At 36.1% G+C, this 15,120-nt stretch overlaps 1 protein-coding gene across 1 annotated transcript in view; it reads right to left on the bottom strand.

Moving 5' to 3' along the window:
• The window catches only part of PIGK (phosphatidylinositol glycan anchor biosynthesis class K), a 122,840-nt gene extending 111,644 nt beyond the window's left edge, over positions 1 to 11,196 (bottom strand). The window contains exons 1-3 of the mRNA XM_046010478.1: positions 11,060 to 11,196; positions 7,681 to 7,734; positions 2,989 to 3,080 (exon numbers count right to left, since the gene is read on the bottom strand). Of these exons, the coding sequence (XP_045866434.1) occupies positions 2,989 to 3,080; positions 7,681 to 7,734; positions 11,060 to 11,152 (239 nt within the window). The 5' untranslated portion in view covers positions 11,153 to 11,196. The remainder of the gene's footprint in view (positions 1 to 2,988; positions 3,081 to 7,680; positions 7,735 to 11,059) is intronic.
• Between the last annotated feature and the right edge of the window lie 3,924 nt (positions 11,197 to 15,120).

Genomic DNA, 15,120 nt, shown 5'->3' with positions numbered 1-15,120 from the left:
AATTAAAGCTGTGCTTCCTAAACTTGATTGTGCATCAGAACCACATCTAGAGGTAATGTCTAGGCGTTGCTTAAGAGTTAAAATCTTAAATCACCAGAGGTGGAGCCAAGAAATCTGTATTTTTAACCACAAGAGATTTGGAATCACAGCCAGGTTTTGGTAGAAGTGAGCCAGAAATACAGACAAACCATTCCAGGCACAAAGAATGGCTCAGTATGGTCAGAATGTGTGAAATACAGACAGAAGATCAGAGAGAAATCAGAACAAGAGTAGTGACATTTCAAACAGGACCTATGTAATTGATGTGAACTTCCAAAATAAAAGGCAGTCATTTGTGTCATGTACTTCAACAAATGATTTGTGACATGAACTCATTTCTTACCAAGTATATGGGAAAATTAAATGCAAGTCCTTGCATCTCAAGACAAAGGTAAAATGCTCCCTTGAAAAACAAGCAAATTAAAAAATAAAAACAAAACAGAGCTCTACTCATCATTTTTATTAAATGTAACAATCATTTCTCTCAGCATACATAACTAGAATATAAACAAAAGTTGTACTATTTTTTAACTTAAAAATGTTCCATAATATATAAAAATAAATTCAAACTGTATTTTGAAATTCAGTCTTTAAAACTAAAAATTGTTCTTAATGATTTTAAGTTTCCAAACTCTTATTTTATAATAATTTGTTACTTCCTAGGAATTTAGTTAGAGATATCTTTATACTTAATTCCAGGAAGGAGTAAAGTAAAATAAGTCACCAATAAAAGGAATATTCACCATAAACAGGCTAAAAGCCAAATTGAATCTTGTATATTGATCTCTGCTCATAAAAAAAAGATGGCTTTAAATCCCCAATTCATTCCCCCAAAAAGACGTCATAAACAGAGAGGTAGACAGGCAATCATGTGAAACAGGAGTAAGTTGTGTTTTTTTTTTTTAAAGATTTTATTTATTTATTTGACAGACAGAGATCACAAGTAGGCAGAGAGGCAGGCAGAGAGAGAGGAGGAAGCAGGCTCCCTGCTGAGCAGAGAGCCCGATGCGGGGCTCTATCCCAGGACCTTGAGATCATGACCTGAGCCGAAGGCAGAGGCTTTAACCTGCTGAGCCACCCAGGTACCCCCAGGAATAAGTTTTTTTTTTTTTTTAAGATTTTATGACAGACAGAGATCACAAGTAGGCAGAGAGGCAGGCAGAGAGAGAGAGGAGGAAGCAGGCTCCCTGCAGAGCAGAGAGCCGGATGTGGGACTCGATCCCAGGACCCTGAGATCATGACCTGAGCCAAAGGCAGAGGCTTAACCCACTGAGCCACCCAGGCGCCCCCAGGAATAAGTTTTTAAAGAACATTCTTCAGAACCTAGGGGCAAACCTATCAATTATAATATATAAAATATATCCTATGGTTATATTCTATTTTTTAAAAGTTCCTCTAAATCTTACTTAGACCGTTTAAACATATCATAATAACCTATAGACCCAACAAAGATTTACTTACTAAAGTGAAAACTATTGCCAAATTATGCAGAGTAAGTCCCTGGAGGAACACATAGGGTACAGAAGCAACGGCAGTTAAAAGCCAAAGGACTAACCACATAGCCCTATTAGAGGAGAACCAAATGACAAATTATAATAATTGGCTAATTACAAGAATAATACCTGTAAACTTGATATAGCAAACCATTCTTTCTCAGACTTAATTTAATATACTTTTTAAAATGGTAATATTATCAAGTTGCCTTAATTTCCAGATGAAATCCAGGAATTAAATTAGAGTTCTGTCAGCTTCTCAGGCTAAAATGATCTATTTACATAGAATGTAATATATCTTTGTTTTCTGCGTCATTCACTGCTTTCTTTCTGCTCCTGCAGCACATTACACATATCTCTACTTGCTTTCTATTGCAAGGATCTGAATCCTGCAAAGAGGGTACTATTATGACCACATAACAGCCAAGGAAACGGGCTTAGCATGATGAAATCACCACTAACCCAGGTTTCAAACTCAGATCTGGTTGCAAAGCTCTTTCCGCTCTGCCTCAAAGGAGGAGAGGAGCACAGAACTAAATAAATCAAACCTAAGTAACTGAATTGAGTGCAGCTTCTTCTATAACTATGTTGGTAGTTGCAAAAACAGCTCTATCATATCTGACAAACCAAATGTGGAGAACATGTATCTGGCTGGAGACGTGGGGATTTTTTGCCTAGTACCTGAACTCCCTCGTGTAATTAGGAAATATCCCATTTTACGAGTCTTCATAGACGGCAGAAACCACCCCCATTTATAGAAGCTAAAAATGCCATAGTCATTCTTCCTGTCACCCTTTCAGCATGAACATAGGCACTTTAATCTATGCTCTGCCAATACGACATTTCCACCAAGGACTCTAAATTAAGAGCTAGAGACAGTAAGAACCTGGGCCAGCAAAGGCTGGATTTTGGCAGCAGGCAGCAGCAGCAACATTAAGTTTCCCAAGATAATGGTAGCAGCTATGCAGTAACAGAGTCTAGCCAGCAACATGTGGCAGCATTATTGTCACTGGGTGATTTTATGCCATGATTTCCAGATGTCTTTCTTGCTACCTAGTCTAACATGTTCCTGGCTACATATACCCTTCCCAGCAATATGGAGAGCTAATCAATATGCTTTCAATAAATTACTTTTCTACTTGAATCAGTCAAAATTGCCCACAATTAAAAACCCAGACTAAAGCATTTAATAATTAAATGACACTAAACAATTATACTTTATCAAATCTTTTTACTTATAAGGTATTGACTGTTGTTTTATATAATTTTATATAATTTGCCATCATGGTCTTAAGTAACAGCTACTTTATACATGATGGTATGTGTTAACAACAATAAAAAACCCTTCAAATAAGGCTTCTTCAACTCTTCCATAGCAACGAAAATGCAAAAATAACAATTGTCTAAGGGTCATTTTCACTGAAGTTCAGAGTTAAGCTTTATTAAGAATTCTTACCTGTCAGGAATACCTAGCCTCTTGACACTTCTGTAAACAGAGAGAGTATTTGCAACATGTCGATAATTAAACCAGAACCGGGATGTACATACCTAAAGTATTAAAACAAATATATTATTGTTATGAATCAAAATAAGCCACCAAGTTATAGAGTTATCTCTCGTGAAGTAGGATTTAGAGATGCCTTAAAAAAAGAGTACATCATAATATAGGCTTACAAACAGGAAAGCATATAAAGAACTGTCAATAAAACCAAGCTCTCTAGAAAGAGGTCTTTCATAACTGCTATTAAATAAAAAGATCATCAGCTTAAGAGAAACCAGCTCTTTGGGGAATTTAATCAAATACTGAACCAACTTAGTTACTCTCAATTTATGTGATTCTATAATGTTCCTAAGTCTAAAAGATTAAATTCTTTAAAATCAAAGGCAATGCTCATAATCTCTTCACAGAATAGAAAATTAACTATATTGGGTTATATAATATTCCTTTCACTCTGGACTGCTTCCTAATTCCAGTTATGAAAAATGCTAGATAGACAGATTAACATACAAAGCACTTTTACATGCACATAAGAGAATATATTGTAAATAAGCTGTTGAACCAAATAGAAAACTAGAAACAATCCAAAAAAGTTTTACATTTAAAAAAACAACAACAAACTGATTCCTAAAAATGATAACAAAGGTATTAGGCAAATCTAACGCTATGCCTCAAAAAATCATCCCTATGGGAAATCCATTCTAAAAAGTATACCTACCCGCACCCCCCAGCACCCTCTCAGACTCCTATCACATGCCTCTGCTGGTCATGGGTATAATGACAGCTTTGAGAATCATAAATGTTCCTGCCCCTGCAAATGGAAAGGAACTATAAGATATTTTTATTAAAATGAATTTTCAACCTGGAATCCAATAAGGAAAAGACTATAATTTTTTACTACATTGAAATGTAAAATTCCATGTGTCAAAAAATCACAAAGTCCTAAATGAAATAAAAAAAAACTTGAAATAATTGTAACTCAATTAAAAAAAAAAAGGAACCACCCAATTTTCAAAAATAGGAAAAGGATGAGACCAACCATTTCATAATAAAGGTATTCAAAATGGACAATAAGCTCTTAAATATGGTCAAGTTTTACCATAATTTAAAAAACACAAATTGAATTTGATGAATATTTAAAAGTCCATGACAATTCATAGTATTGACAATTGTGTGTGGAAATAAATAACTCATATCATGCTGTTGGGAATGTAAACTAATACAAACCTTCTAAAGGGGTAATTTGCAAGATATATCAAGTTTGAATATATATTTATCTTTTGATTTATCTTATATAAGTACACAAAAATATGTAATCAAGAATTTTCATTATAACATTGCCTGTACTAGCAAAAATTGAAATCAAAAAGCTAGAAATCTACAAATTCCATAACTTGAGCAGAACCAGTTTAATTTCTATCTGAATTAATCATAACAAAAACCAGTATATTCAGTGCAATTTACCACACCCAAAAGGCTTTTCTTGCTATTATAGTATTTCAGCATAAACCTAAGAAAACTGCCTGCCTTTTAACCAGCAATTTACTGAACATGAAATGAAGGGGGCAAAAGAGTAGGGACCAAGAAAAAACAACTTAATATAAATTATTCATATTCTCAAAATGAAATTTAAAAAAAAAAGCCAGTAGTAAGACAGCTTGTGATATGATCCATTAGTCTTTTTAAAAGGAGAGAGGGATAGATACAAATGTAATTATATGCATTGGAAATTTCTCTTTTTTTTTTTTTTTTTAAAGATTTTATTTATTCATTTGACAGAGAGAGAGATCACAAGTAGGCAGAGAGGCAGGCAGAGAGAGGGAGGAAGAGAGAGGGAGGAAGCAGGCTCCCTGCGGAGCAGAGAGCCCGATGCGGGGCTCGATCCCAGGACCCTGAGATCATGACCTGAGCCGAAGGCAGTGGCCTAATCCACTGAGCCACCCAGGCGCCCCTGCATTGGAAATTTCTGAAAGGATGCACAAGAAAATAATAAGTGATCATAGAGAATAAAAATGGGAATCAAAGAAGGGTACAGGGATTTTTCAGTTCATACCCCTACTCACTGTACTTCTTTTAAACCATAAGTAAGGGTTATCATTATAACTTTTTTTTATTAAACAGGAGCAAAAATGATTTACTCAAAGCAGATCTTGAAACTAAAAAGGGAATCCAATTTTCCTTCTATCTCCCTCTGGCGGCGAAAGTTTCTCAGTCACAGTACAATGGCAAAGGGGAATTCCATTTACCTCTGATCATTTAGTCACGACAAAGTAATTCAAACTGGTAGAGAAACATATATTTTTAAAATCTGAATTACATAACATTGAAAAAAAATGCATGTTTAGTACTTTCAACTTGGCCCTGGTCAAATTTCAAGATTTTCCATTTTAGAAAGCACAATTCACTAAAGTCTCACTTTACGAAGTCTGAGTTAATGTGTAAAATATTGCACACAATACAAAACTGCAGTTGTTGTGAAATGCTCAGTAATAATTCTTTTTCATCCTCATTTCATTTCTCATCTGAGACACAAGTTACTGAGGCTGAAGAGGGGCTCAGTTAGAGCTTTCCCAAACAAGGAATGCTTCATGTGTGTGCAATGTAAGCTAAAAGGCTCTTATTCTAAAGGATGAGCCCTTTGGCAATTAGTTGTCTGAACATGGGCATTTACTCCCTTTCTTAAGAATTCCCATAGAGAGGGGGCACCTGGGTGGCTCAGTGGGTTAAAGCCTCTGCCTTCGGCTCGGGTCATGATCCCAGGGTCCTGGGATCGAGCCCCACATCGGGCTCTCTGCTCCGCAGGGAGCCTGCTTCCTCCTCTCTCTCTGCCTGCCTCTCTGCCTAGTTGTGATTTCTCTCTGTCAAATAAATAAAATATTGAAAAAAAAAAAAAGAATTCCCATAGAGAGACTAGTCATTGAAGAGCCCCTAGTTTCTGAAGAGCAAGTTATCCTCCAAAATTGCTGGATCATGGCCTGTCTCCTGATTAAGTTTCCGTCTCTTTTAACTGGTCACCAAAAACCTATCTCCTTATCTTGAGCAGCTTTTGTTCGATTCCTTCATAAAATCTCTTTTGAAGGGTAACATATAGGTTTTCTTTGTGGAAGAACAACAAAATGACCCATGAGGCCCCTTCCTTTTTCACAAAAATTTGCTTCCTTTCCTGACTCATTTCCTCATTCTTTCTTCCAGTCAACCCTTTTCTACAATTTTTTCATGAAGTCAAATTTATTATCTCTTCTAATCATGTAATAAATGTCATTAAATAAATCCTCAGCAGTGAAACTATTATCCAAATACTTTCCAAGTGCAGGGGAAAAAAAACTGATGATGTGTATTCTATTAAGGAAATTAAAAATACAAATTTATAAATCCAGATAAATTAAGATGGTAATTTATGCCAAGAAAAAAAAAAGGCAGAAGGAAAAAACTGGCCAATAAGCAAACCTTACTAAAAATCAAAACAGTTCAAATTAAAACAAAATTTAATTTGTTACCCAGCAGTTAAAAAGAAATGGCAAAGGTTACTAATACACAGTTGTTTTGCAATTAGAAAAGAGGTATAGCATTTCTAGAGAGCAGTTATGCTCCATAACTTCCCAGCCTTATAGCTTAGGAATCCATCCTAAAGAGATAATCAGTCAAGTTCACAAAGGTATATTTTTACGGCTGTCCAACACAGCTTTGTTTAAAACAAAAAGTTTAGAATCTAAATGCCCATGAACTAGAGATTATGGTACATTCATAAAATACAAAATAATAAAGACTTTGGAAATGATTATGCATCTCCTTATTGACAGGGGAAGATCTCCAAGATATACTGCTAAGGGAATGCAAAATAACAGGTATAAGATGACCCTCATTACATAAAATCATTTATCTTTAGGCCTGTATATGAAGACAAAGGCCAGAAGAATCAAAATGTGAATTCTGGCATGTGTGGGACTTGAAGATATTTTCTCTTTCTTTTTCTTTTAAACTGAGGTGACAGTCAAGTCATCTAATATAAAATTAATCTGTCCCCTCCTAAACTTTTCTATATAATTTGATTTTCTATGATGATCATTTATTTTTGTGGGCAGAAAAAAAAAATTTTTAATACCGTAAATAGAGATTATCTACAAACTAATATTATAGATGAGAAATACAATTACTAATTTCATCATTAAAATAATTGTACATTTTATAAGATGCTTCTTTTAACAATAGCATCCCTAATATATTCTTATATTTATTTACATATCACCACTTGACAATACACTGAAACCCTAGAATATTAGTTGATACAGTCAATTTAAAATGTAGCCAATTCAAATTTAGGAATTTCTTATAAGATACGAGAAAACAATTTTTTAAAAAATTTGATTGACATAAAATTTCTCAGAAACGTAACTAATGTGAACAGCAACATATACCTTATCAAACATACTTCCTAGGGCACCTGGGTGACTCAGTTGTTAAGCAACTGCCTTAGGCTCAGGTCATGATCCCAGGGTCCTGGGATTGAGCCCCACTTCAGGCTCCCTGCTTGGCAGGAAGCCTGCTTCTCCCTCCGCCACTCCCCCTGCTTATGTGCTCTCTCTCTCTCTCTTTGTCAAATAAATAAATAAAATCTTTAAAACAACAACAACAACAACAAAACATACTTACCAAAACAGCCCAGTTGTTTGTATGGCCACTTCTAAAGAACTGTTCTGCTTGATCCTACAAGGCAAATAATATCAAAAACATTAGAAAAGCCACGTTTCTGAGAATAAAGACTGAATGAAGAACAGTTAAGATTCATGGAGTCTTTAGTTAAAATGACAGTAAGTTATCATTATGCAAATTTATAAAGGTTCTAGTATTTGATCTCATAAAGGACAAATGTTTTAATTTTGTTGGGGGACATGGAGGAGGGCTGCTTGTTTTTAAACAGTTTATCTCAAACACAACCAGCTCTTCCTCATATGCTTCTAGTTTTCCATTCAGTCTTCAAATTGTGAACAACTGACTTACTTTCATGCCCTGATTCTACACATAACAATTAATACTCTTCTTATTGAAGTCTCATTCACTACTTCCTACTCTGTGCTGGATGCTTCCAGTAACTTTATTTGAACACAGCAATATATTTGATTGAGCACATTCTCTAGCATGCCTCCATGTACCATTTCCCTAATCTGTTAAAGTCTGAACCATATCTGCCATTGTAACATCCAATAATATCAACACCTAATGAATATATTTATTATACATTAAAATTACAGTGAATATAAACCTTAGTGGCCCCAGATCTGCTACCAAACAGTATTAATTATGAGAGGAGTCATACTGCCTGGATTCAAATCTGGACCCTACTATATACTAGCTGTAAAAGCTTAGGAAAGCTTCTCTTATGCCTCCATTTCTCCATCTATAAAATAGTAATATATTACCTGATACACACAAGGTACAAATGGTGACTGGAACACAGTAATTGCATAACAAATGTTAGCTGTTTTAATTTTCAGATGGCAAGAAAATTTTAAGGAGAATAAAACAAAAAATTCCCTCAAATACATATATATGTATTTTTTAACCTTTCTCAACAGCTGTCTAGACGCAAAAGAAAACAGTGTGCTATGGTGGATAAAGCATTAGTTTAAAAATTTGAAGATTTGGGCTTTAGCCCAAATCCTATCCCACACATAGCTCTGAGACTGGGATAAGTCACTTAGCTTGTTAGACTTGAAAGTAAGATCTGACCCAATAATCTCAAGTATCCTGTCTAGCTGAAAATTCTTACATCATTAAGACTTCAGTGAAAAATTTGATATGACAAAATTCTTCTGTGATTTATTTTTTTGTTTTTTATTTAGACAATACAGGCACTGCAAAGTTACTTATTCATTCTACATATAATGAATGGAGCACCTATTATGTGCCAGTTACATGTACTGTACAGTGCTACAAAAATTATGCTGCTTTATCTGAAGAACGCCACAGTTCAATAAAGAAGCATGCAAACATGTTACACTGCAATGTAACATTAATTCATTCATCACATTCATTGGGTGCCATGTGCCAGCCATTGTCCTGAGTGAAGAGAACACAATGAAGGGCAAAAATAGTCATAGTACTTGCCTCCAAAGAGGATTTTATCCCCTTGATAGACACACATTAAGCAGATGAGAGCAAACTACAAATTCTATAGAGATAAGATACACAGTATCATGAAAGAGTACAATAGACTCCCAGATAGACCTGACCTGACCTGACTGTGGCTGTGGGAAGTGGGAAGGCATCAGTGAAGTCTTCCCTAGAGAAGTGACCTTTACTTAGTATTCAAAAGATGAAGAGAAGAGGGAAGATAATTCCAGACAGAAGGAACACCCTCCCTAAGGCAAAAAGGAGCTTTGAGAAACTAAAAGATTAGCACAACTAGAAGTCAAAGAAAGAGAAGAGTAGGGCCTTGTTCATGGGTCATAATGAAGATTCTGTTCGCTATCTTTAAGGAACCATAAGGTGTTTATGGGTGACAGGTTTATGGGTGACTGATTTGCATTTTTAAAAGTTACTCTGGCTGCAGCTTAGAAAACAGACTGGAAAGAAAAAAGTCTTGAGGCCAAACAGTTAGGGAGCTACTAGACTCTTAAGTGAAAGATGAAGGAATAACAGATACTACAAAGCAAATATGGATTATAGCAGAAGAATGCTACACTAGCTAAGTGTACAAATTACAAGAGTATAAGCAAAGCAAGGGATAAGGAAAGACTCTACAGAGGTTATGCTTTTATTGCATCTTAGTAAGAAGACAGAAGAAACAAAAAGTATTAAAAAATCATGGTTAATGTGAAAAAGCACAGAAACAACATAACAACAAAAAAAATGGTATCAAAATGAAATATACAAGATAATCCACTAAATTAAAGGAGAAAAACAACAAAACTTCTATTCATATTTGTATTTTATAAAAATATACCTTATAAATATTGACTACATAGATTACCAGCAATTCATGGATACAGCGAAAGGGTGCATGCACATCTTTTCTAACTGGAAGATATGTATTCAAAAAGTTTAGAACTCATTGGTCTAAACTCAAGATACTTAGGTGGTAAAAAAAAAAAAAAAGAAAAAAAAAAAAAGATACTTAGGTGGTACAAAGAACAGACTTCAATAAGAAGATCACAGAGTGGGCTGAAACCAGATTATGATGTTTAAATAAACTTTCCTCTGTATGCAATGGGAAAACACTGAAAGGATTAAATCAAGAATAACCTGACTGGGTTTGCATTTTCCGAAGACTAATCTAGCATTTAAGTGAGGGGCTTTGGAAACCTGGGGGAAACACGATAGTTCTTGCAACAGTCTAGGCAAGAGATGAGCAAAGCCCACATTAAGCAACTGAAAGGTGAAAGCAATTTTTAAAGTTCAGAACACAGAATGTAGTGATGATCAACACGCGGGATAAAAAGAGTTTATTAAAACAAACCGGTTTCTGACTTAGCAGCAGTCCCATAGAAGGTTGGCTAGGCAGAAGATGAAACTTCGGACATGGATTTGCAAATGTTTGCTAACCATCCCGGCCCCCTAGCCAAGAGGTTAGGAAGGCCTGAAAACAGATCTAGACTGCAGAACTGGCCTGAAGTACTATCAGAGTACTAGATAGAGTAAAAAAGCTTTATAAAGGCCAGAACGTCTTGTGACTCCAAAATGCAACACCGTACCCATATGACTCCTATCAAAGGGGAGCAGTGTAGTTTAGTAGTAGAAAAGTAGGTGCTTCACTCCTGTGCTCACATATCGACTTCTAGGTACTGCACACTCGTTCGGTCATGGATCAGGTTCTCCCCCGTCTCCTGAGATCTGATTCTTTAAATTCGTCGTTTTAAAACGGCGAAACAGGTCGACCGCGTCCTAACCCATTCCCGATGACACCCTTCCCACACACATCCCAGTCAGCCTTAGTAAGACGCTGATGGGAATCGGGTATCAGCTGGTGCGCTCACAGCCACCATAGAGCTGACCTCCCAGGACCCTGTCGCTCGGAGGGCCTGACTCCTACCTCGATCTGACTAGCGGCCAAGCTGCCGAAGGAGAAAAGCAACAACCCTGCCAGGGCAGTCAAACCCCTGCTGAGAAAACAGGAGGCCACCATGATTCCCGGCTTCAGCTTCCCGCACCTGCAGGGGCGGAGCGAGTGCCGTAAAGCAGCACGGCGGCTTTTTGCGTGGCTTTTTTTTTTTTTTTTTTTTTTTTTTGCGACGCTAGCCCCACCTCCTTGAGGTCCGCCCTTCGGCCGCCGTTAGTAAACAGCCCTAGCACAGAGTTGAATTTCCCCCGGTGGCTGGGGCAGGGCAGTGGAAAGACTTTCATCCTTTATCTTTAGCTGCATTTCCAGTTTTTGTATTGTAAAATAGATACAACGTTTAAAAAGTTGTTTGAAAGGTGAGGGAGAAAAACCTGTGATCCCGTAAACTTTAAAAAGGTATTTACTATTCTGCATAGCGCTGCCAATTCTTTGAATATGTGAAGCTGTGTGTGAAGAGAGATGGTGCGGGAAGTGCAAGCCTTCGGGCACAAAAAGATGATTGATTGGATTAAATGGAAAAATGAGTGGTTGCTGCAATTAACGGGGCTGTTCTGAAAAGCTTGAACATGGAGAAATTGTTTAAATTTTTGTTTCTTCTGTAATTATGGAACAAAATTTACTTCAAAAAGAATCTGAGGATTTGATAAGATCATGTGTATTTCCATTATGTTCATTATAAGCATTCAGTTTTGAATCATTTCTCTCTAGCATGACAAAAACATGTCTATGCTACTTCGCCATCTTCATAATTTTAAAATCGAATGGTAACTTCAAATTGGCCTCAGACAAAGTAATTACCCCTCCATTGGACAATACAAAGTTTCCAAGTTTTACCATAAAAATAATATTGTAAAGCATACCTTTGTGCATGTGGCCTTTTACATTTGTTGAATTATATTCTTTATATAACTTCCTAGAACATGAATCTTAAGTCAAAATGTACAAAAATGTTAGTGCCTATCAATAATACTGCTTTCCAAAGTATACACTCACAGCGCCATAAAAATACAACCTAACACCAAATTATACTGTTTTTTTCCTTTCTAAATTCCTTGCTATAAAATGTTACCTCAAGGTGGTTGTACTCCTAGTTCCTTGACTGCTCTCAAGATCTGATGTGTTTCCTTGTGTTTGTAAACTATCTTATGTACTCTGATGTAAATATTCTGCTCATAGCTTTGTTATCCATATGAATTTGAATACCGTTATGAATACTTTTATGAAGAAGTGGCATTAACCTTGCCATTTTTTAATGCTATTGTTTTTCCTGGTCTCTTGTGTCCCTTTCCATTTTGTTTCTTTTGCTATTGTATTTTGTGATTGTATTTAATGTTAGGTAGTCAAATTTCGGGTTTTCCCTTATAAAGACAAGAAAGCACACTATCAGAGTATCTTACACCTGAAATGTCACAAGTTCATGCAGGTCTCAGATCAAGTCTTATTTTCTTTGATTTTAAATTTAACTGTTCAATTATACAGAATATATACCATGAGATGTTATGTGAGTTATCTATTGCTGCATAACAGACCACCCAAAACTCTGTAGTGTGTCCATAGCTAGAGAAAACAAGGGTGTAGAAATGGAAACATGATTCTAGGGAGCTATTCCTGTAACAATCTATTGTTTTTATCAAAATTGGTATTCCATTATCCAACAGGATTTTCTACATAATGCTTACCTTACCCGTTGACTCATAATTGTTCTCTTACTAAACATCATCAGAAATAAAGTACTTCTGGACTTCCTGTTCTCTTCAGTTAAAATTTATGTCTATTTTGGGGCCAGCACCATGTTATTTAGTCACTGTTTGTTTGTTTTTTTTTAAGATTTTTATTTATTTATTTGACAGACAGAGATCAGAAGTAGGCAGAGAGGCAGCCAGAGAGAGAGGAAGGGAAGCAGGCTCCCCACTGAGCAGTAAGCCTGATGCAGGGCTCGATCCCAGGACCCTGAGATCATGACCTGAGCCGAAGGCAGAGGCTTTAACCTACTGAGCCACCCAGGCGCCCCAAGTCACTGTTGTTTTTAATATGTTTTAATATTTGGCCATTAGGGCTAACCATTTTAGTATACTTAATTTTTCACAAAAATTCTTTGATTTTTGTGATTTTGCCCAGTAATCTGCCAAATGAATTTTATAATAATTTTTCCAAGTTATAAGAAAACAATACTATTTGTATTTTTAATGAGATTGTACAGAATCTATTAATAAATTTGAAAAAGCCTGACATCTTTATCATATTTAGTCCTTCATCCTGGAATATGGAACTCTCTCACTTATTTGTGGTTCCTTTTTTAAATTTCTTAGTAAAACCGTAAGCCAGAGATATCTAAATTAATCTACTTCCTAAGCATCATTAACATTTGTGGGTTTTTTTGTGTTGTTAACATTTGTTCTAATTCTTAATAGATTTCTCTTTTTTTTGTTATATAGGAAATACATATATAAAATTATAAATAGGTAATATCTATAATATTATGTATGCTGTTCAGTTATTGCTGATAGGCAGATCATATTTTCTAAGTACTCTTTCATTATTTTAATAAGAAGTATTTAATTGTATTAATAATGAAAATTACTTAAAACTTTTGTTTGACAAACTGTTTTGGCTTTTCTAGTTTTTTAATAATGTTATCCTCAAATTACTTTTTTGTCTCTTCCTTTCCAATATTATTTCTGGTATTCCTTTTTCACAATTTATATTACAGCTGAATACTAACTAATAATGTTGATAGCAAGATTTTCTTGCTTCATTTTTGTTTTAAGAGGGATGGTTTTAGCATTTTTCCATTAAATATATCATTAGCTCTTAGATTAGAATAAGTACTCATTGTCATGTTAAAGAAGTAGATTTCTTTTTTTTTTTTTTTAAGATTTTACTTATTTATTTGTCAGAGAGAGAGCACAAGCAGAGTGGCAGGCAGACGAGAAGCAGGCTCCGTGATGGACAAGGAGCCCGATGCGGGACTTGATCCCAGGACCCCGAGATCATGACCCGAGCCCAAGGCAGCGGCCTAACCAACTGAGCCACCCAGGCGTCCCTAAAGAAGTAGATTTCTATTTCTCTTTCTTTTTGGTTGAACCACTGATTTTCAAGTATGGAAGACAGCTGGCTTTGTACCCAAATGTGGGACACATGAACAGTTTCAAACACCACTCAACTCGGGAAATAATTTTTTTTAATCTGTTAACATGTGAAATAACATTATTTAAAATTTGGTTAGAAATTGTTAACCATGAATACAGAGAACAGATTAGGGGTTGCCAGAGGCAGGGGGCACAGGTGGACAAAAGGAGCAAAGGCAGTTAGAAGGTATTAACTTCCACTTACTATATAAAATAAGTAGATTCTGGGAATGTGATATTCAGTATGCTCACTCTAGTTAATAATTCGGAGCCCCACCCCATCCCAGCCTGTAACTGGCCCAACCTTGGAGCACTCTGTGTGTCCCACTGTCCCTGGGGCAGACAACCACTTGAGTACCTGATGACCTGAGGGCCAGCCAGGGAGGGAGCACGACAGTCTTGGTGCTGCATGTGGTGCTGTTGCTCCCAGACAGGGACTTGGCAGTCTCTCTGGACTCTGAACTCTTGAGTTTGGCCAGCCTTCAGAATAAACACCAAACTGCGATCAGTACAAACTACCAGGATGCCCTAGAGACTTTAGCCCTGGGTGTGGAAAGGACATGTCCGCTTATCCCAAGCAGTGTACTCTGTGCATGAAAATCAGGGAAGATGGTCATGATATTAAAATAATCCAGAATGGACTGTGTTGATGGGGGAGTTTATAGAAGAGAAATTGGAGAAACCACCTTCAACATTGTGCTAGATGAATTCCATTTTTCCCTTTTTCTCTTTCCTATGTTTCTTTGCACAGGATTTGTTAGTCCACATTTTCTGCGAGGAAGTGTGAAAGAGAACAATGTACAGTGACTGATAATTAAAGAAAACACGAAAAATCCTTCTCTCTTGGCTTTTGCCCCTTGAGTGAACCTTACTGCCCAAGAGACTTGTGCATTGCTTTATTTAGCT

This window comes from Meles meles, chromosome 1 (assembly GCF_922984935.1).
Source record: "Meles meles chromosome 1, mMelMel3.1 paternal haplotype, whole genome shotgun sequence".
Classification (NCBI taxonomy): domain Eukaryota; kingdom Metazoa; phylum Chordata; class Mammalia; order Carnivora; family Mustelidae; genus Meles; species Meles meles.
Note: the sequence above shows the minus strand (reverse complement) of the source record. Positions and strands in the feature narration are given on the sequence as shown.